The sequence below is a fragment of the Rhipicephalus sanguineus genome, chromosome 8 (assembly GCF_013339695.2).
Source record: "Rhipicephalus sanguineus isolate Rsan-2018 chromosome 8, BIME_Rsan_1.4, whole genome shotgun sequence".
In the NCBI taxonomy this organism is placed as follows: Eukaryota; Metazoa; Arthropoda; class Arachnida; order Ixodida; family Ixodidae; genus Rhipicephalus; species Rhipicephalus sanguineus.
In genome coordinates, this window is record NC_051183.1 from 17,438,557 (window position 1) to 17,460,535 (window position 21,979).

The 21,979-nt window shown below is 45.8% G+C and overlaps 1 protein-coding gene across 3 annotated transcripts in view; it reads left to right on the forward strand.

The window, feature by feature from the left end:
• Positions 1-20,729, forward strand: part of LOC119401481 (uncharacterized) — a 31,669-nt gene extending 10,940 nt beyond the window's left edge. The window contains exons 4-11 of one of the 3 annotated variants that reach the window (XM_037668319.2): positions 1,868-2,001; positions 2,653-2,775; positions 8,842-8,964; positions 9,709-10,007; positions 11,209-11,509; positions 16,624-16,917; positions 18,412-18,627; positions 19,109-20,729. In XM_037668319.2, the coding sequence (XP_037524247.1) occupies positions 1,868-2,001; positions 2,653-2,775; positions 8,842-8,964; positions 9,709-10,007; positions 11,209-11,509; positions 16,624-16,917; positions 18,412-18,627; positions 19,109-19,216 (1,598 nt within the window). In that variant the 3' untranslated portion in view covers positions 19,217-20,729. The remainder of the gene's footprint in view (positions 1-1,867; positions 2,002-2,652; positions 2,776-8,841; positions 8,965-9,708; positions 10,008-11,208; positions 11,510-16,623; positions 16,918-18,411; positions 18,628-19,108) is intronic. The other 2 variants (XM_049418773.1, XM_037668320.2) reach the window with 2 other exon arrangements.
• Positions 20,730-21,979: the final 1,250 nt, after the last annotated feature.

Below are 21,979 nucleotides of genomic sequence, written 5' to 3' on the forward strand. Positions count from 1 at the left end.
CTACAGATATTGCGTTTGCTACCTCGTCCGCAAATTGATAAGTTTTGCGGCTTCATGACGCGAGCTTTCGCCTTTTCTGCCAGTGCGCGGACTTAAACGAGCTTGGCGGGCTTTTGTCGCCGTTGATCTCCCAGCCGCGAACATAAACCGCACAAACTTTGTATCATGCGCGCTGTTCTTGGGTTAGTGCATGAGTGCGATCTTTTCAACGTCCGATCTTCATGTTGTCTTGGAGAAACTTCCCACGACAACATGCTGAACTGCACGCTAGGCCTAATCAGCGTTGGTTGCTTTTCGGTAGCGGTCGCGGGCGATGAAAGTTGCGGCTTTGTGCGGAATCAACAAAACTTTTTGCGATGGCTGCACTTGAAGGGAAGAGAATCATATCGTTAATGAAAACGAGGGCATGGTTGGCACATGCAACTCTCGAATGGAGGTTCCGGATTCGATTGCAATGTCTTGGACATCGCGTGCGCGCCCGTGAAATCGAACGATCGGTACCGCTCAGCACGTGAAATTTCGGTCGCGATTCGACATGGTTTCTGTGTAATGCACATACCTCGAGGTGGCCTGAAACGTAGTGGGCGAATTTCCGCGAAGGCACTTTGTTTTGTTTGCTTTTTCCCCCCGTGTTCATTTCGTTGGCAATGCGTGTCTTTGGCGGTTAATTTTTGAACATTCAGAGATTTAAGTGGTTGTAAGCGCCCCACATCGCATATGTCAATTATCGGACACGCGAGGCTACATGCTCAACACGTTTTGCGCAAGTGCAGCCTTTGTAGAAGGTTGTTTTGGTTATAGTGCGGTACTGCTTATAGTGCGGATATTCGCGACTCCGGCGACTTACGTTATAAGCGGTCTATACTGTACACACAGTGAAAGAAGACGATGACAAAACTAAGAGCAAGGCTTGTTTGTAAGCAGAGCCCCTGTTCTCATCTCTACGTGCTGCATGTACAGCGCAGTTGACTGCTAAAACAGAACATGATAAACTTGAGTACATCTGAACGTTTGTCTCGTTCAAGTGTACAATTGCCCACCTTTGCAGTAAATTGCTTGTGGGTGGTGGGGCTAGCACCTTTCTGCACGTCTGTAAGGTACAACGCTCTTTATGTACTGCCATAGCCATTAATATGTGAGACTGCCACTGTTTGTTTGGCGTCTAGTGCCTCCTGTGCTAATCGCTATGGTGAGATCCCAGATTTTACCGAGAGCCCAGTTTTCAATGCGTAGACCTGTTGCTCCTGTAGCGTGCTAGTGCGTGCCACAAGAATCTGACCAGAAGAAGGTGACGACACGCCAGGCACGAGATGGCTGCACCTGTTCTTGTTTGCGTCTGCCTAAATTATATATTTCTAACGAAATGTGTCATTTGTGGTCTCACAGCATCGACGTCTGTCTGCCTGTTTCCACACTTCCATTGCCTTTGCGCTCAGTCTGGCCCTTGTGCGGTAGCTGCACCTTGTGTTCGGCAGAGCATCGATTTGTTAACCTTTGAAAACCTCAACCTCAAGAAGTTAAGCTCATGAGACAAGCCCTTGCAGTACATAGGGTTAAGTACACTTTGCACTCACCACAAACAAGTTAAGTCTTCAGTGCATTGACATACCTTCAGCCGGCACTCACTATAGAGCACCGGCCAAGTGAAATTCGTATGTGTGAGTGTTCCCTTTAAAAATGCACTGCACTGTACTAGAACTTGCCCACCAACTTGAAATCCACAAGTGAGAGCGTTCCCTTTATCAATGGACTGCGCTGTACTAGTATACTTGCAATGGCCCACCAACAAGCACAACAAATCGTGCGAGCGACATGTTTCAACAGTTGTCACTAACACCTCGATGCCTTTTCCCCCGGCGAACTGCAGCAGGCGAGAGCACCACTACCACCGACACACCTCCGACGAGCGGCAGCAACAACCCGGCCATGTACATGGCAGCACCGCAACGGGGTCGGTATGCCGACCTGGCCTCAATGCGCCGGAAAGCTCGGCTTAAAGAGGTGGGTGTGACTTATATTGGACATGGAAGGTCAGAACAATGTAATTCGGGCACCAAATTAGATACTTAAGGGCACTAAAGAGAAAAGTGTTGATAGCTCATGCAGCACACAAGCAGAACGGTATTCCTGCCTCTATAGCCGTCACCACTGATTTCAACCGTTCCAAGTCCATTAACTGATTAATATTTTCAAGCGCTGTTTGTAGACCCACCCCTTGCGTGATGTCCTATATGTTGCACTACCCGGTCCTAATCACACACGAAAAAAAAAAAGAAATCCAGAAATTACCCAGTCTTTTCAGATTGCAATAAAGAACAAAAAGTGAGTGAAAGCTGTATCAGTAAACATAAGCCTTATGGTACTGAAAAAGGCCGTCTTACTGGGAGTACTAGAAGCTTCATAAAAATATGGGTGGCGACTTTTTATCCTATTTTCAAGTTTCCACTTGGCCCACGGAAAGCTGGCAAACTTTGTGTGCGTTTGGTATGGTAGAACATGCGTAATTGAATTTTTTTATAAAGTGCAGGTGTTTGGTGACACTGTACTGACGACAAAATAAAGAGCACTTGCATTGTCATTGTGCCTGGTGCACGGCTGGTCTTGCATGTGGTTGTGGTTTGGCTTTGACACGGGGATTCTCCACGTCTGCAGGTGACCAAAGCTTGTCGAGAGGAGGAGCTGATGGAAGTGGTCCTGCCGCGCCTTGCGGAGTCTGTCTCTCTCTGGGAGTTTCTGCTTACAAAGTGCGAGAAGGGAGACCCACCGCAGTTGCAGGTAAGCCACAACGCAGTACTGCAGTGTCTAATCTCCAATGAACGGGCATTGCCTACAGGCAACGCACCATGGGCACTTGTGGCAAGGGCTTTTACTTTCAAGATATTATTGCCATATGCAGTGGCATCTATGAGCGATATCTCTGTCATGCTCACCACAGTTGATAGTGCCAGACAGGTAAGGCCCATAGACGCCGAACGTCTTCGGCGCTTGCTTAGGGCAATCGGCCAAAAGTGCCGCATTAGCCCACTTGCATGTAACTGTGACCCATATGTCTATATCGCCATAGGTGTGCGCAGGGTTCCCCATCAGGGGGGCGAAGGTTCATCGCAGCGCCCTCCCACCCTACTATGTCAATGTATGGGGCAGATTTTGTGCCCCCCCTCTTAGATGATTAGGGGAGCGGCTGCCCCCCCCCCCCCTGTGCGCACACCTATGTTTATCGCACGGGATGGGTTTGGAAACTGTTCGTACAACCCAAATCGTAATATATCGTGTAGGATGTAGTCAGTTCGAAACATTCTTACAATTTGTATTACCGCAAAATTTGGATAAACTGTGATTGCATCGTGGGAAACTGTTTGTATAACCCTAATCATAATGTATCCTGTATGATGTAGTCAGTTCGAAACAGTCTTAAAATTTGTATTATCGCAAAATTTTGATAAACTATGATTTCATTGTTGAGATTCTACTGTCTGTTGTACCCCGATACTTTAGAGCAGGGGATCTAATGTTACATTCAGAACACTGCCCACTTTTTGTTTTCAATTTCACCGAGATTTTTACTTCTTACGCATTATTCGTATGCACTTCCGAGCACAAGGTATCGCTTTGAAAAAGTTACCTGAGGGAATGTTGCCTTTGGCCATTTGGTAAACTTGGGCTGTGGAACGTTGACACCAGTGCATGTATTGCAATTTTCTTTAATTCAAATAAGGCAGAAGTTGAGGAGAAGATGGTGGCTTGAAGATATTAATATTGTTACCAGGCATTGTGGATGAGCATGTTGCCGAAGACCATCTAGCAACGAAAAGAGAAATAAGAAGACGGCATGCCACACGAGCTGCCGTCAGCCATTCTGTGCCACCCCGCATTGTGGATATTGCAATATACAGTGCAGACCACTTATAACGTAACCGCATATAGTGCAGGACCGGTTATAATGCGGTCTTTTTCGACTCCCGTTTACCCTCCCATAGAACCGCATGTATAGGCATACCGCTTATTGTGCAGTCCCCCAAGATGAAATACCGTTTATAATGCGGTTGAGGGAAAATATTTCCGACAAACGCGGTAGCGAGTGTGGTTCTCAAAGGAGGTACGCCGCTGGGGAGGGCGCGACGAGGTCGTTACGAAGGGCGAGGGCACGCACAGTGAACGAACGAGGGGCGGAGGGAGGAAAAAGACCGCGGCAGCGTTGTGCGGGCTCGCCGAGTGGGGAAGGACGGTGGTTGCCTAGGCAACGGAGTAGCCTTTGCACCGGCGGCGGCAAGGCTCCGCGGCCGCTTGCCGGCAGCGCGCTCCGCGTGGAACGTACGATCGCGTCCTCATCAAGCGCGCTTTAAAGCAAGTCTCCTTTCGGGAAAAGCGTCGTCGTTATCACACTTGCTACAGATATCGCGTTTGCTACCTCGTCCGCAAATTGAAAAGTTTTGCGGCTTCATGACGCGGGCTTTCGCCTTTTCTGCCAGTGCGCGGACTTAAGGGGGGACGTGGGTCTTAGAATAGTAAAAAATGGACAGAAAATCAGTTTTGAGAAAAACGCATTTTAGGCATGTTTGCACCCCTAAGCAGCTGCCCTCAAAATATTATCGCCGATTTCGCCCGAGAAATGGGTTAAAACTTATTTTTAAGACGCCACGGGAGCCGCAAAATGCATCTCAACAGGCAAAATTTGTTCAAACTTCCCGCGAGCGCCGCGGGCGCAGCAGCTGGCTGATCGCCGCCATCTTTGGCTTGTTTTGAAGCTGTTTTCTTTGTGTACATTTTGCGGCGTTTCAAAATGGCGTCGCTGCAACAGAACGGCTGCTATCGGCGCTTTTCCGAAGGGTGGTTGTAGAATGCTCATTGGCCAGAGCGCGTGCGCGCGAGGCGAGCCCCTTCTCTCGCGCCTCCCATTGGCTGGCGCAACCCGAGGTGGCCATTTTGTTTTTGTATTTTTGTTCTGACCTCACGCCGTGTTGCCGGTGTCGTGTGCTCGTGTGTTGTTGCAAGTGTCATCTTCCTCTGCTTACACTCGCGTTTGTGTGGCCCGCGGACACACAGTTAGCTTATTTTGTGCTGGCACATCCGGAGATTCTCGTGTAAAGAAGACGCACCAAGCGTACGAGGGCGCGATGCCGAAACTACTTGTCGCTACCGGAGCGTCGAGTCTACGAAAACCGCCCGGTTCCCCTTGGTCAAGCTGCAGCCATACGATCATTAGGCAACGCTTCAGTGGCATTTGAAACTGCATTCGTATGGCACACTATGCGGGACTGCCGAGTGTGCGGGAAATACGGCAATGGGAGGAGTGCTTGGCATCGCAGCGCGCAACGAAGCAGCGGAAGTTCAAGCCGTTGGATGTTGATGAACGGCGGCAAGGAAAATGGCACAGAATTTATCCGCGTGGACTTATCCGTGATAAAAACGTTCTTTGGGCTTGTTCTTCGTTCCGAGTTCGGCTCAAGCAGTGACCTTTTTCAAGGCAGAGTGTATAGGCTGCTTTCAAAGCCTGTGCTTCATTATCATAGGTGCGACTCGCGCGAGAAGCGTTTCTCGTAGAAGGTAGCTGGTGATAGTGGTGCTAAGATAATGTCATTCGAAGTGAAATGCATTAAATTAGGGCCACCAATACTGTTGACAAGGGTGCAACGGTAGTCGCTTCAACCACGACCTGACAGAGCAACACCGGAATTGCAGAGACGCCGTGTTACACTTTGGGAAATTGATTTGTGCTCCACAGCCTCGAGAAGGTTAAAAACTGACATTGGAAGTTGCAAAAGGAGCACTTATACAGTACTGACACCAAGCATAGACTTTCAAAATGACACAAACTAGCAGGGCACCCTGAGTACAGCCCTTGCCTGCTGTTGAGCCAAGTGCTATTGCTGGACAATAATAACTGATTTTTGGTTTAATAAATAACCCACGTGCTTTTTAGACTTAATCTCTCTGTCTATTTTATTTGCCTGTTGCAAAGCCACATTCATAAACAAATTTTGTATTTCTTTAGCTTGCAAGGAATTGGTACAGGCCTATGAATTGCTAAAGGTGGAGTTTATCACTCTGGTACTGGGTGCACTATGTGGCTTTATAAGAAGATTTTGCCAGTACATTGGCAGGTCATGGTCACATATTTGGTATGGCTGTTCTCGTGAAGAAGAAACCTATCAAATGATATAACCACTAGTGCTGTGGCTGCACTTCCACAAAAGTTACAGTTGTCTGAAACTTCAAATGCGTTTTTCTCAGTTTGATATTTTTGCTCAATGCACTCAGCCTTACGGGGTTTTTTTCCATGTTGTTGCCGAGTAAAAATCACAGATTTGGTATCATTTTACTCGTATTGAAATGATCTGGGGGGTGATGCTATTTGCATTACTCTAGCATCATTTTACAAATTTTAATTAAAGATACTAATGAGAGTGAATCAGAAAAAATAACCACCACTGAGTGTTCATCTGTTTTCTGACCTTCACAGTGCTCTCAAGTGAATAAAAATAGCATCACCCCCTACAGCATGATCTGGGAATTGGCCCCATGCACTTACATATTGGTTTTAGTAGGTCGAAATTGCCTAAAACATAATTAGTGCCTGCTTCTTACGGGGCGTAAGAAGCAGGCACTAATTATGTTTTCGAACCTGGAGATCTTTTGAACTAGTAGAGCTATTAAAAAAACTAATTACAGATTTGAAATCAGCATAAAAAACTGGTCAAGACAGTGAAGTTTGGTCCATATTGACTCAAAAATAAAGAAAAAATTTTAGGACCCACGTCCCCCCTTAAGGGGAGACGTGGGTCTTAAAAAATGGTTTTTTAAAAGTTGGGTGAATGGCATGAAATTTAATACGCTTATTCAGCTTTTCCTGCAGATTCAAAATCTCTAAGTAGATTTTTAATAGCTGCATTAGAACAAAAGATATGCAATTTCTAACACATATTTAAGCATATTTCTTACGGAGATTTTTGGCAACTTTGCTTTGTCAAACACAAAAACAAAGTATGTGGCAAGATTGCCAGGAAGCTGGTCTAGCCGGTGATGCTATTTATTTTCTTATAATGTTGTTCACCAAATTATAATTCTCGATTATCAAAAATAGTAGGCAGCAAAAAAATTTCACTCATATTTACGTCTATTTATTTTGCATTCAAAGTTTGTTGAAAACAATCGGATTAGCATCACCGGCTAAATCAGCTCTCTGGCAGCCTTGCCACATACTTTGTTTCTGTGTTTGACAAAGCAAAGTTGCCAAAAATTCCCGTAAGAAATATGCTTTTAGAGATTGCACATCTTTTGTACTAATGCAGCTACCAAAAATCTAAATAGAGATTTGGAATCTGCAGAAAAGATGGGATAAGTTTGTTAAATTTCGTTCAGTTCACCCTGCTAATAAAAGAAATAAAAAAAAGACCCACGTATCCCCTTAAACGAGCTTGGCGGGCTTTTGTCGCCGTTGATCTCCCGGCCGCGAACACAAACTTCGTATCACGCGCACTGTTCTTGGGTTAGTGCTTGAGTGCGATCTTTTCGACCTCCGATCTTCTTGTTGTCTTGGACAAACTTCCCGCGACAACATGCTGAACCGCAGGCAAGGCCTAATCAGCGTTGGTTGCTTTTCGGTAGCGGTCGCGGGCGATAAAAGTTGCAGTTTGGTGCGGAATCAATGAAACTTTTTGCGATGGCTGTACTTGAAGGGAAGGGAATCATATCGTTAATGAAAACGAGGGCATGGTTGGCACAAGCAACTCTCGAATGGTGGTTCCGGATTCGATTGCAATGTCTTGGACATCGCGTGCGCGCCCGTGAAATCGAACGATCGGTACCGCTCAGCACGTGAAATTTCGGTGGCGATTCGACATGGTTTCTGTGTAATGCGCATACCACGAGGTAGTCGGCGAATTTCCGCGATGGCACTTTGTTTTGTTTGCTTTTTTCCCCTGTGTTCATTTCGTTGGCAATGCGGGTCTTTGGCGGTTAATTTCTGAACATTCGGAGTTTTAAGTGGTTGTAAGCGCCCCAAATCGCATATGTCGATTATCGGACACACGAGGCTACATGCTCAACACGTTTTGCGAAAGTGCAGACTTTGAAGAAGGTTGTTTTGGTTATAGTGCGGTACCGCTTATAGTGCGGATATTCGCGACTCCGGCGACTTATGTTATAAGCGGTCTATACTGTACTTGCTTTTTGCCTCTACTGTTCACTTGCGATCCCCATAACAATATTCTTGAACACGGGTTGTCACTGGAGCCATTGTTTCAACAAGTGCTCTTGTCTTCTTCAAGACAGTCTTGTCTTCAGGTTGCTGCCTTGAAGAAGACAAGACCATTAGTCGAAACATTGGCTCCAGTGACACCTTCTGTTAAGAATATTGAACTTTCCCTGATGTTACTCTCAGTTCTGCTGCAGAATAATCAGCAGCAGAACTGAGAGTAACTTTGTCTGACTCGAAGCTCAGTTTTTCGATGACTGGATACTATTGTCGTGTTTCGCGTGTTGTTTCTTTTGCTATACACAAGTTCGCCCAGCGAAGAGCTTGGTCTCTAATGCTTTGGCTACTCACTCCAGTTTTGCAACAATGTACAACGTTGATTGCAGTGAAGGGATAATTAACGACCACCCGTTTGTAGCACAAAGCAGCAGGGAAATTTCCTGGTCACTTCGTACTAGTACAAACGGGTGGTTTTCAATTATCCCTTTCTTAACCCTTCTGCCACCTTGCAGGATTCTGCAGAACTCGTTTGCGTTATTGATTGCAATGTTGCAGCAGAAACATCCAGCCCAGTTGTTGAAATGATCGTCTTGATATTCTGTGTGACACCTGTACTTCATACGGGTTTTAACGTGGCATCTTCACAGATCCCAGAAATGCTGATTCAGCTGGAAGAAGTGTTGCGTGAGATGCGGGCGTTGAGCCAGGAGAGCCTGGTGCCCGTCGAACCCGGTGAGGAGGCAGCCCACGTCGGAAATCAACTCATGAAGGTGCGCATCGCTTGATTGTTCATTAGCTTGAGAAATGCCTCTTTACAGTAACAGAGCTGTCAAAACCATCTTCTAGACGACAAATGTGAATTGCTTGAGGTAACCTTATGTTCACCTTTAAACACTTCGGGTGTTTTGCATACAATCCTCCATGCCAAGATATAGCATCAAAAAGCGAGCACTGACTTGAATGTTACGTAGTGTGACTTAAAGGTTGTGTGCACGAGGGCACACAGGAACCCACAACATCTGCATTATGAAGAAGTTGTGTGTTCCTCTCCGTACCTGTGCTGTAGACTTTATTACAAGCCTACAAAACTTTTAACAAAACGGGTTAAATTTAGACAATGGGGTGTTCGACCTAGACATCAGTATGTTCTCTTGTGGCTGCTTTACTTCTTTTGTTGTTTCTTACATGTTTTTGCATTAGGCATGCTAACAGTATAAATGATATGTTTGCCTGGATAATACGTTTTTCTTGTGCTCTTTCTTTCCCTCCAAAACGTATAAACCATGTCATACTTGAAGGGTGAACTTGTCGGCTAGTTGGCTGAACATATTGTAAGAGAACAACGTCAAAAAACGAGGACAGAAAAGGTTGCTTGTGTGCCTTTTCTGTCCTCATTTTCCGCGCTGTTCCCTTACAAAACGTTCTACTGTAATTGGCGCTTGGAATGATTTTGTTGATCTCATGGTTTGGTTACAATGTGAAGCGTTATGTGTCTGTGATTCTGGCTCGCATAGATCGAAGATGAGAGCGTGGCCCAGGCGATGGGCATCACAACCGGCCTCTACGCCATCCGCGAAGAGGAGGCCGTCGCGAAGGTGGCGCCTGTCGCTCGCAAGCGGCCGCGTGTCGAGTCTGAGAGCAGCCAGAGCCAGCCAGCTAGCACGACAGAGGCCTCCGGCGTGGCCACCGGCACTGGAGGCAGCGGCGTGGAGTTCGTCACGCCCGAGGAGATGGTGGCTGCGCTGCATGGGGAGCCGCTGCCGCCCAACAAGCGGATACGACTCGATGACGAGGATGCGTTTGTCGTGCTCACGTGAGTAGCTCGTGCCTGCCTACAAACTGTGCTCATCCTAATGCTTTACTGTTGCTCAAACTTTTGGGAAAAAATTAGCTTGGCTTGTGAGGAATGTTCGCAGTACAGTCGAGAACCCACTTATAATGAATTGTTGAGTATGTCGAACAGTTGTGAAATCTCTTTGAATATATTTTCAATGTATAAAATATTTGATATATTGAATTACCTATGTTAGACCTTTTTTGTGATCCCCTTCATATTCGATATTCAGTAAACCCTCAGTAAACAGAAGTCTCTTAAACGGGACTGCTGCTTAAATGGAACAACTGCCTCTGATGTGATTGGTTTCGTACTTGTATTATGCATCCCTGTTCATCTCTCAGTAAACGAAACTCCTGTAAAACGGAACATATTTTCCTGGTTCCTTCAGGTTCCGTTTAATGAAAGTCTACTGTATCTGGATTCGACTGTACATATGTTTAAAGATTGGAAAGCGCAGGGCTGCAAAACAGCGCATGCAGGGAATAAATTCTGATGGTAGCTGTGTTCAGTCAGCAGACTAGTTTGAATACGTAATGTGTATGACTTCACAGTAACAAACATCGTCAGTTTAAGTTTTACCACAAAGTACTGTGCATTGCCTTAAAGAGGTACTGACAAGAAAACTTTCACTTGTCTTTCTTCTTTGTGTGTCAAATGAAAGGCCAAGACTTCGAGAGCCTACAAAATGTACTGGCAAGTGTGAGTGCACCCTGAAAAAGTAATTACGGTCTGTTTTTAAAAGCTAGTATCAGTTGCTCCTGTACTCTGGTGTCACAACAAGGTATAAGCTGCTCGTCACGTGCTTGTGCAAGATGTCGTGACGTTTCCACAGCCACTCCTTTCCGTGGCTCCGTTGGTCACGTACTAGTGGCCATTTTCTATGTTTTGGTACCTGATGTCATCACAACTAGCCATACTGGTGCATGAAGTCACCAGAATTGATACTGTAGCCTGATGTGACGATAGTGTCAATTTCAGAACATGTGCCATGCGAAAATTGACGTTACTGTCAAAATAAAATATCACTATTTTTGCTTACAGCTGTCTATGTATACGGGAGATTTGTACGGTGTGGTAAGGCAGCATTGAAAATTGGTGTCAGTACCCCTTTAATGGAGATGAAGTGTTCAGAAATTGAATGGAAGTGTGTAGTGTGGAACGCTAATACCATACGCAGGGGCAGCGGCGTAGACAGCGAGGCGGCGAAGGTCGATGGCATCATCGAGGCGACGCTGAACAGCGACAGCCTGTCGGAAAACATGCTAGAAAACCTTGAGTTTGCGGGCCTGCCCGTGACGGACGATGCCGTGACCAACGGCAACGATGAGGATGCTCAGCCTGCGACCCCCGTGCCCGTCACTGCGGTCACTGCCACGGCCTCAGCGACGCCCGTGACGACTGCGGTTACAGCAACGCTGGGCGGCCATGCGGAGACCTTTCAGTTCATCCAGCAGGCTGGCAAGTCACAGCTGCACAAGGTAAACCTTTTGGAGAGCCACATACTGGTCAAATGTGGTAAAGCATATTAGATGAGCATGGTAAAGAGTGGGCGGAGTTTAACATTTTTTCTTGAGATGTAACCGAGTGTAGCATTAATTTTCATTCCATGAACCAGTTGATGCAACTAAGAAAGCTTCAGGACCATTGCTTTGAAAGAACGTTCTCTGCATTATGACTGATATATTCATTCAGTACATAGGATAATAAACAATCGTCATCTATCTTGAAAGCCGATTGTGACCAGTGGTTCCAGGTCATGAGCACCGTGTGCATATTAGAGTAACGTTGCATTCTTGATTTTACAAAGTGAATGCAGAGTTTTCAAGATAAGAAATGCAAACAAGCTCATAATTATTCAAATAATCAAACAAGCTCATAAGTAAACAATCATCATTTATCTTGTATGCCGTTGGTTACTAGTGCTTCCTGGTCACAAACACCTGTGTGTATCAATGTGATGTTGCATTCTTGGTTAAAAGCAGTGAGCACCAAGTTTTCAAGATGAGGAATGCAAACCAGCTAGGTGACTATTATTGTTGGGGGATGGAAAGACACCTAGAAGGGCGCGACTGTTTTTAGGGCACTCGTCACAAGCCGTTCTCGCATGGAGCCTTTGGCGAGTGTTGTCGGGGTGAATCAACAAACGAATCATTTGAAAATGAGCTCGTCTTGTGTTGATTGTTTCTAGGAAAAGAAGGCGTGTGAACCTGAGGTAAGTATAGTCTCGAAGCAAGTTTTGTTACACCTTCACTTATGTTTAGGATACGACTGTGCAAATATTGGAACGTTTTCACTAACGAATCGTAAAAGTATTTCATAGCTTTTTCTATGATTCATCACCTGATCAAACAATCACTATTTGTACATATAAATACCATTTAAACTGTGCAAAGGCTAGCTAAGGTATGATAAATTTCCATCACAGGCATATACAGTAGACTCCCGTTAAGACGAACTCGAAGGGACCGCGATCATCCGTTCATCTTATCAGTTCGGCTTATCAGAAGTGCCCCCAAAAAGAGACATGCCAAGTGCATCCAAATATGTTGCTTGAAAACACTGAATGTTGTAGGCTTACAGTGGGGACAAAATGACAAGAAAAAGCATTTATTTGGCTCATTTAGGTAAAAACTACACGAATCTTACGAGCACCCGATTTCGCGGGTTCAAAAATAAAAATGCTCATGAAGATATTGCTGCCACATTTTAATGATAAAACTGTAGCATGCTCCTACGTTGACGATTAGAAAAAAAAATTGAGAGACCAGCACAATTTTCCTTCAAATAATGTACTCTCAAACCTCATTATAACAGTCACATCTGCCACGAAAATAACTTCGTTATATCCGAAAATTCGTTATAAACGTTTATATTTAACGCTGTATCTATGACAAGGCTATTCTTCACTTACTTCGTTATAACCAATAATTCATTATATCCGAGTTCGTTATATCGAGGTTTGAGTGTAAATTTATTGTCCTGGCAGTTCCTTTTCTTCTGCAAGCCTGCTTTGCTGACTTCAAGATCACTTCTGGATACGCCTTGGTCGCGTGCTGTTACCTTGACAAAGTCATTATATGCTGAGTTGCTTAAGGGGAGACTCTGGTCTTCTAAAAAAAACTTTTGTTTATTGTCATATTCAAATGAAATTTTCAGGCAATGTATATTTTAACCTGCTATAAACAGATATGCAATCCATTTTTTCTTAGCTCAAATAGTTTTTGAGATATTAAATAAATAATGAATGATCAAATTGCCCAATTGTTCTGCAATTTAATCATTGAATATCCTAGAAAACTTGATATGGCCATATTCTAGAACAATCAAGGATCACAACTAAACCATTACTGTAATTTTAGGTATATTTTTATAAAAGTTATTGCCATCTGTAATGTAATGGTTGGGAACATGAAAATTTTTATCAGTTTTATCAGCATATAAAAAATTTTCTCTTGACCAAGTCGATAATTTAGTAGTATTATTGTGTATAGGAACTCATAAGCTTTCAATTGCAACAAGAATCATTCAAATCTGATAACAAGATCAAAAGATACTGTGGGCAACAGTATAGCACATAGGCGAAAAACGGATTTTGAGAAAACTCAGAAAGAAGTTTGAAGACTTGGTATAGGTTTCTTCTTGCTACTAAAAAGCAACAGATGGAAGTCCTTTTCGCTCTAGAAGCCACCAGGCACATAATCACTATCATTTTCTTTCACACGCCTCCTCTTCATGGCATTCCTGAAGTTTTCTGCTCTGGTATGCTTCTTGTCACATGCCGCTAGCCGCCGCTGGTCCTTTTCTAGACACCTTTCAACATCTGTGCTGCCTTGACTCAAATGCAGCTCCTTCAAAATGGCCTCAGAGGCACGTTTCTTTCCGGCATTGAACCGGGCGACTGCTTCCGCAACAGCAGTTTCAACTGTGAAGAGCGAGGCGTGTTTGGTTTTTGGCACAAGCGACCAGATTACTGAATGGAGGCTCTCATTTGAATTCTGAGTTTTGCCTCGTTGACAGCGCTCCAACAGCTTCCGATCAGAGAGGCGAGTGTACACTGGGAGGAGGGCTTCAGCAACGTATTCAGGGAGGTTGTACCGGTGCTTGGGAGGAGCCTGCTGCCTTGCCACTGCCTTGTTGTGTGCACACCATGATTCTTCGCCTTTTGGGCACCGTGAATGTTGTGGCTTTGTATCTGTGGAAGTCACATGATAGTACGTGGCAAGGACAGCATTCTCCATCTCATCAATGTTTCCCTGGTGTGCCTTGAGTGCCCAGCCATAATAATTCGTAAGCTTTGTAACAAGCTCAGCAGTGAGCCTGCCTTTGCCACCGAGGCTTGCCCGACCTTCCCCTTTGCTCTTCTGCAAGAGGTTTCTCAGTGCAGCACCCATTCGTTTATGAATGTGATTAACACAATCCTCCTTTTCGATGGGCACAAAGCCATACACTTTCTCCTCCTGAAGGCTGTTGAAAGCGCGGCTATCTCCGTCGCACAACATCGTTGTGTAACGCAGTCCATGTTTTTCAAGGGACCGGCCAAACAGAATTTTGGCAGCCTCCACCTCCATTTGGCCAGGCTTGCTCGAAGAGTTTTTTTGGCACTTATGACGAGCTCGCCACTCACTGTATCGTGGGTCACCGTCCTTGGGGCCGATTTCGCAACCCAAACAGAAGTTCGATAGAACTTTGAAGTCCAGCACGTATCCCGAAAAGAGTTCGATCACAGTTCCCACACAAATGTGTGACAGGTGTCCACGAGTGAGCCAAGTCCCGTCAAATGAAACTGCGATATTGCCGGGGTTCCCGAAGTTCAGTTCAGAATAGATGGCCTTCACAGCTGTCGCGCACTCACTCATGACGCCCGCGGATGCGTTCACGGCGGCAGGGTTCATCTTTGTTTTTACGTAGTTTTGGTAGGTTTTGTTGTGCATACCGCGACGAGAAACGTTCAGCGCCGAGAAAATGTCGTTTAGCACAGTCTAACCATTTCCCGTGCTCATAACTGCCCGAGCAGCAAGCACATTCACTTCGAATGGGTTGCAGGTCGCATTCCCCCCTGCTCTCGGCGAGCTCCATCCGGTGCTGACATCTCCACAGACGGCACAGTTCACCACTATTTTAACTGCCACTCCGTACTCACGGTCACCTCTTGAAACGTTCAAAGGGCCGGAGCAGAATTCGCATTTCGCGCACCGAAGCAGTTGGTTCAGCAGCGGTAGGCTTAGCAGCGTAAACTCGGTGCCGCACCCCGCCGCTTCCGGGGAATCTCCGATAAGCGACTGCTTTCGGCGCGTAGCTGATAATGAAGAAAGCTTCTGGCGTTGCGCTTCCGCGCGATGCTCAATCGCCACTTTCTCAGCTTCTGAAACAAGGAGCGTGTCAACGCGCATTGTCCTCGACGTGTCGTCGGCCACAGGCATCGCTTGCGCGGCTGCAGCTTCGGTGGATGTCGTACACCCGCTGGTGCATGTCGCAGAGCTCGTCGCCGTCGATCCACTCGATGCTGCTTTAGGTATCCGAGACCGACGCTTGCGTTTTTTGCCGTAGGCATGAGCCGTCGCGAACTTGCGTTGCCCGCCAGCCATCGTCGCCGTCGCGTCCGAACAATTTTTGACAAGGCGTCTCGCATTGTCGGGCAGACGAAACTCCGGTCGTCCATTCAGAGAGAAGGATTCACCCCACGTGGTACAAACGCGCCAATGCCGTGCGAGTATTTTCTTTTTTTTCGGTGGCGTGCAGCTCCATAGTCGCCAGACCTAGAGGTGTTTCCTCGCTAAAAACGGAATGTAGAAGAATTCAGCTCTCGAATGATTCCAAAATGGCCGCGCTGCGGCCAACGGTTACCGCAGGCAACGGCATTGAATTTGCCTGTTTTCGGGGGGCGTTTTCGAGCGAAAGCGATCATGAAGCTCTCTTTAGAGCGCAATAACAAAATAAATACTCGGCGGAACGCGTTAATATCGCAGCAATAGATTCTTTAGGACGTCTAGATTGCGAAAAAAAATATTTCAAAAAGTCGATTTTTTGGCGATTTTTTGTTCTAGAAGACCCGCCGTGTCTCCCCTTAAGTAAGTCTACAAGGTTTGCTTCGAGGTCCGGATATTGTCCCGTTTTCGTCCCGCAGTAACTTTTCCTGATCGACGTGCAGCTGAAGATATCCCTTCATGCTACTCACGGTCACAAGCCTCGCGCGCAACAAAAACGGCAAGCAGGTCATGTGACCTGAGGGGATAGTGAAATGATGATGCTGCTGGAAATTATGATGATGGTGATGCTAAATGGTGATAATGATGTTTTTTAATGCTCAAGATGAGACTAGGTTGTCTTAGTCTACCCTCACATACACTCGCGTGCTTACAGCTTCACTACACTCAAACCTCGTTATAACAAAGTCACATCTGCCACGAAAATAACTTCGTTATATCCGAAAATTTGTTATGAACGTTTATTTGTTACGGTGTATATATGACAAGACTATTCTTCATGTACTTCGTTATATCCGTGTTCGTTATATCGAGGTTTGAGTGTATCCAATGAGTTTCTCTGCGTGGAACTGGCTGAGTTTTTATTTTTTAATTTTCCAATTCCTCAGGTGCAGATCCTGCCTGGCCAGTCGCTACTGAACCGCAACTTTGTCCGGGTGGTGACATCGTCCGAGAGCTCCCTGCCTCCGCCAGCAGAAGAGGTGTCACCGGCTGCGGCAGCGCCGGTCACAATCGCCAAACACGAGTCGGCAACTCCCCCCGAGGCCACGGAGGCAGCCGACGCCATACTTCCGGCCGAGCCGGAAGAGGAGCCACAAGCCACAGCAATAAGCCAAAAGCAGGCAGACGTGCAGGTCGTCGAGAGCCACGGCAATGATGACTCTCAACACGAAATCACCCAGGTCAGACACAGCTGTCTTGAGTTTGTCTTAACGGTACACTAAAGAGAAAATTGATTTGTCTTGTGTTAGTAAGTTACTAGGCTTGTGTGAATATTCGAGCACATCGAATATTCGAACGAATATTACGGTATTTGAATTCGCTTCGACATGATTTTGTTATCCGAAATTTCGAAGTGTTCGAAATGAACGAGTAAACGTATGTAAACCGCATGAAACATCCTGTAAAGGTGGTTTCACTGCAGTAGAGGGTGCTATACCGTGAATACGCCTACCCAGGGGAAATCCACACTGCCGCAAAGCCCCACTTCAAGGTTAAATGAACATATTACCGTCACATCGATTCATCATTTTTTAAGTTTAAAAGCTTGCTATATCGGCTTATATGCTCTAAGTATAGTAAATTTTAAAACAACGTATTTTACAGGTTATCACTTGCATTCTACCAAAAGTCAAATCCTGCTACTATGGAAAGTTGCTTCCACTTCCCTTTGAACCAAAAAGAATAATTTGCACGTGCCTTGTTTCAATTTCAAAATATATTGTGCACGTTTGTTGGGTCATGACAGATATACTCATTTTTCTTTATTATATGTGATATACACTATTCGCTTCAAACCTATAAATTACTATTTGCACAAGTCTATAAATTACCCTTTCACAGCATCGTAAACATCACTCTCCCAGTGACAAGATGTTCGGTAGACAAAACATCGCACAAAAAGAAAATACAGTTGATAATGCCACTTTCGAGGTTCCTGCACCTATTCGTCTCTATTTCATAGATTTCGATACCATCTGCAAGGGCTTGTATGATCCTTCATTTGTAAAAGTTAATTACATTGTGTTCTGAAGGAAGAAGAAAACGAACGTGGCAAGCAAACTTTATTGAGCTCAAGGTGTGGCCAGAATACAAAAAGAATGAAATCCATGGCATTGCACCGGTATTCAGGTGCAGCAGTTTCGGCGTGAAATTCTCAAATGAAACTTTGGCCTTCTAATTATGAACCTGTGTTCACAGAATCAGTGACAACTGAGTTTCCGAAGAACAATTTGTCAGCGTAAACTAATTTAGTGCTTTACTTTAGTAGGTTTTTGTCTCTTTATTTTACGCAGACGCATGTTTTGCATCCTATCTCTGCACCTTACTGTGCCCATTCAAGTGCAGCTTGCACCAGCTGCACTTGAATGTACCAGCTGCACTTGAATGTTCCTATGCCACCTGCCTAAACGGCAGCGGAATGTTCCCGGCTCACAATGTGCTCGATCTGGTACCAAACACACAGCTTCAGCTTTTTCCATATTACGGTTGAACCCACTCCTCTTCTGCCTCTGTCCACCGGTGCGGTTTTTCTCTTTACAGCCAACCGCGCCGAAGTATGTGTGTGTGGCCTCTGTTAATGACAGTTTGGTATCTTTCCAATTTTGTACTGACAAGTTGCCGGCCCTTAACGTGAACGTGGCCCTTACGCGAGTCTGTACGGTACCTTGCCGTAGGTGGTCTGCGCGGACGACGGAGAAGCAGTCAACGGCACCGTCGCGGCGGCGCAGCCCGTCATACGGCAGTACATGCTCCCCGACGGCCAGATCGTGAGTGCCTACGAGGACGCCGAGGGCAGCCTAGTGCAGCTGGAGACTCCCGAGGAGGAACAGACAACAGCACTGGGCAACGTGGTCATCGTGCAGAACCCCGACGGGACCACCACACTCCAAGTGGGTCATTTTGGCATATTGTTGTGGCTTGTTTCTGGGCTGGAGTCGGCTCTAGGCGATCCAGCCTCATATTTTAGAATGACAGGGGTTTTGAATAAGTTCCAGCTCGAATGCACTAATAAGGACGTCTCAGCATATTGTTATGACTTCTTTTTTGCAAGGCTTGATGATGATGCAATCATGATTAATTCATAGTCATGGTAAAGACTATTACGTGCACGCATCTTCTGCTTAGGCACTAATTGAAGGCTGCAAACAAGAAAACTATGCAAGTATCAGCCCTGCAATCTTGCCAGTGTGGCTTCTGTGATTTGTACTACCCACTCTGACATGGTGAATTTGTGCTAAGTCACCACTTTCCTATTTTTGACTTCAGTTGCCTGGCACTATGCTCTCTCCTAATGTTTCCTGCCTCCTTGATCACCACCTACTGCGAATGACACTGGTCTGTCGCAAACCGTGATATGTTTTGCCTTCCCAGGTTCCCAGTGACGGCAGCATCCCCATCGAAACGGTCCAGGCCCTGCTGGCCATGGATCAGTCGGCCATGGTGGTGCACACGCAAGACGAAGGCATCGAAACGGCTTGAGTTGGTTGGCTTCGGGATTGGAGTGACGCTTTAGGTGCCATGTGGGAAACGGACTTTTGGGCTCGGAAACCGAACTCGCCCGACACCAGATCTGTGCCACGAAGAAGAAGTGTGCGAGCAGGGCCGTAAATTTTTTCCGAAGTCGCACGTCGGCCGATGGCAGGCTCGCAGCAGTCCAGAGGCAGGTGCGGGGAGATGTTTATTCGGCGCAACGAACTGGGTCACAGCACCATGTCGCAATGGAGGTTACTGTATCGCGCAATGAACTGTGCGTACGACACGATGCAGTGAACAGCGATGTGCACAGTGGTGACTGTACATCAGGGTAACGCACGTCTTGTTACGCTTTTTTTTTTCTTTGTTAGTGTGTCCCTGATGCAAGCAGCGTCTTATTGATACTGCTTGAAAATAATACATTTGTTGGGCCGAGAACTTTTTTGGTTAACATATTCTTCTGAGTTAGTTTTACAATGACTCTTCTTTTTTTGCTGTGTGCTTATACAAAAGGATTCGCGAGATTTTTCTTTGGCAGAAGTCACTGGCAAGCAATACCAGCCGCAAAAAAATTATGAAAAAAGAAAGCCGTTTACTGCATATTGGACAAGTGTAGCACCATGCTATGTAAAGCAACAGCTTTCAAGATAAAAAGCCAGGCCTTTCTTTTTTCTTTGTTGCACCTTTACATAGACAGCAAATGCACGCCTGTACAAAAGGTCTCGTCCGCTTTACATGTTTTTTCATATTCTACAAGAGCCAGGTGACACGGGGCCCGAGGAAACAAAAGAGTGCTTCTTGTGGATCGATACTTTTTTTTTGTCTATGACTCTCGCTCGTGTCCATATATTCACATGTACAGTCCACCCATTCATTGTCAGCACTGTTTACTACTACTACATTGGCATTGCAGACCGAGCGACGACATCGTTACTGGTCTTCGAGCCGGTCAAAGCCAGTCTCGACGGCCTCTCCACATTCATTCTTCTCTTTTTTTTTCATAGTTTGCAGAAGTTTGATGTGTATATAACCAATTTCAGCGCTACCGCGGTTGCTTTTTTTGAAACTGCCGCGGCGGAGGTACGACAGAGGGCCGACAGAACGCGGGGGAGCGTTTTTAAGTCGCAGAAGCGGTGACTTCGACGACAACGCGATTTCTTTCTCTCTACCCTGGCAAGTACAATTTGAGTGTCACGTGCGTTGCGGGAAACAAAAAAAAGCGCGAATGGCATGGACAGGACATTTGAAAGCTTGCACATTTCGAAGTTTGACGCCGCGATGCGCGTACGCGTATACCGCGGGCGTGGTCAAAGTCGGCATTGCCAACACGCCTGGCAGGCAGTTTGGTAAGTGCTATTGGACTAAAAAAGGACTTGTACATAGGCCTAGCACTTTGAATGCTTCTCATATCTATGTTGCCCAGCCTTGCCCGACAAATGGGCAGGCCTTTGCTTAGCTGTTATAATGTCTCTCGTGTGCTTCGCCATGGAGCACGTTGCACCAACTTCTGTCTTTGTTTCTTTCATTGTCAGGCTTAAAGCAAAAAACCGGCGGTGGTCTGCGCATTTGCCATCATCTTTTGGATGGCAAGGCACTGCGGGGCCTGCACTGTCGTATTGGTCTTCTTGTAGATACCAGTGAAAAATTTAAGCTGAATTACCTTCGTCGCTGTGTGGTTTTGTCTCCTGAAAGTGACATTTTTGGATAGAATAAATGTTCTTTGAACCAAACGAAATGTTGTCTTACATTGCATACGAGGTGTCCTCTTCTTGTGTGTTAACATGCTCATACCCAACTTGTGATGGCTTTACTGCAATATTATACTAACATAACCAACATGAACTGCAGGTTTCAAAAAAGGTTGCAAGAACACCTGTGTTTCTCCATCTCGTTGCAGCATGTTGAAATAAAATGCCCCATTTGTATGCTATTTTGTGCAAATCATATGATCCAACTGCATAACCTTTAGCAATGTTTCTCACACCTCTCGCAACCGACTTCCTCATTCATGGAGGTGTTCCGCTGCTACAGTAGGAATGCTTGGCACACCGAAAAGAATTTAAATCACGACTTCTCTAACAGCCACATATGGTCTTGTTTTCTGGAGGTTGGAAGCTGGTCCAACAGGAGCAGTACAATCTGACATTATGGCGCTCAATCGCTTCCTATGCTGCTGTTTGTTGTGAAATCTGATGTGCCAGCGTAGAAGACGGCTAAGTGAGCTTGGAGCGAGCAACTTCATGATTCTGCATAACACCCAAGAAACAAGCGCTGCTGGCTGTAGAAAAGCTATTATAACAAGTCTTTTTGGAATGCTCAAGGCAGGGGTCTCAAACTTTCCTCAGCTAGCGGGCTACGGTTACGAAATTTAGTCTCCCGACGGGCCAGTATAGTGAAGAAAGTTGGAGTGGTGAGGGTAGGAGGGAGTTTGAACAAAATGCCCGCTAATGTTCCTATTTTGACAGAAGGCCCTATTCTCTTATCTGATTAATTTCTGAAGCCGATATGACGTCGGGTTTCGAGATCATATCGATACTGATCTTGAGAATGACTCAAGCCTGGAAATCTGCACGCTTGATTCTGAAATATATTGAGTTTTCGTTACACGGTTATGTTTTTAACACATGGTGACCGCACGGGGTGCCTCATGAAAAAGAAATGCTTGAGACCTGTCACGTCCGTGTATGTCATGAACATGCTTATTACAAAGAAAAATATATGGGACTGAGACAGTCGTGTGCAGGCCGGGCTGCTAGTGAAAGGTCCACG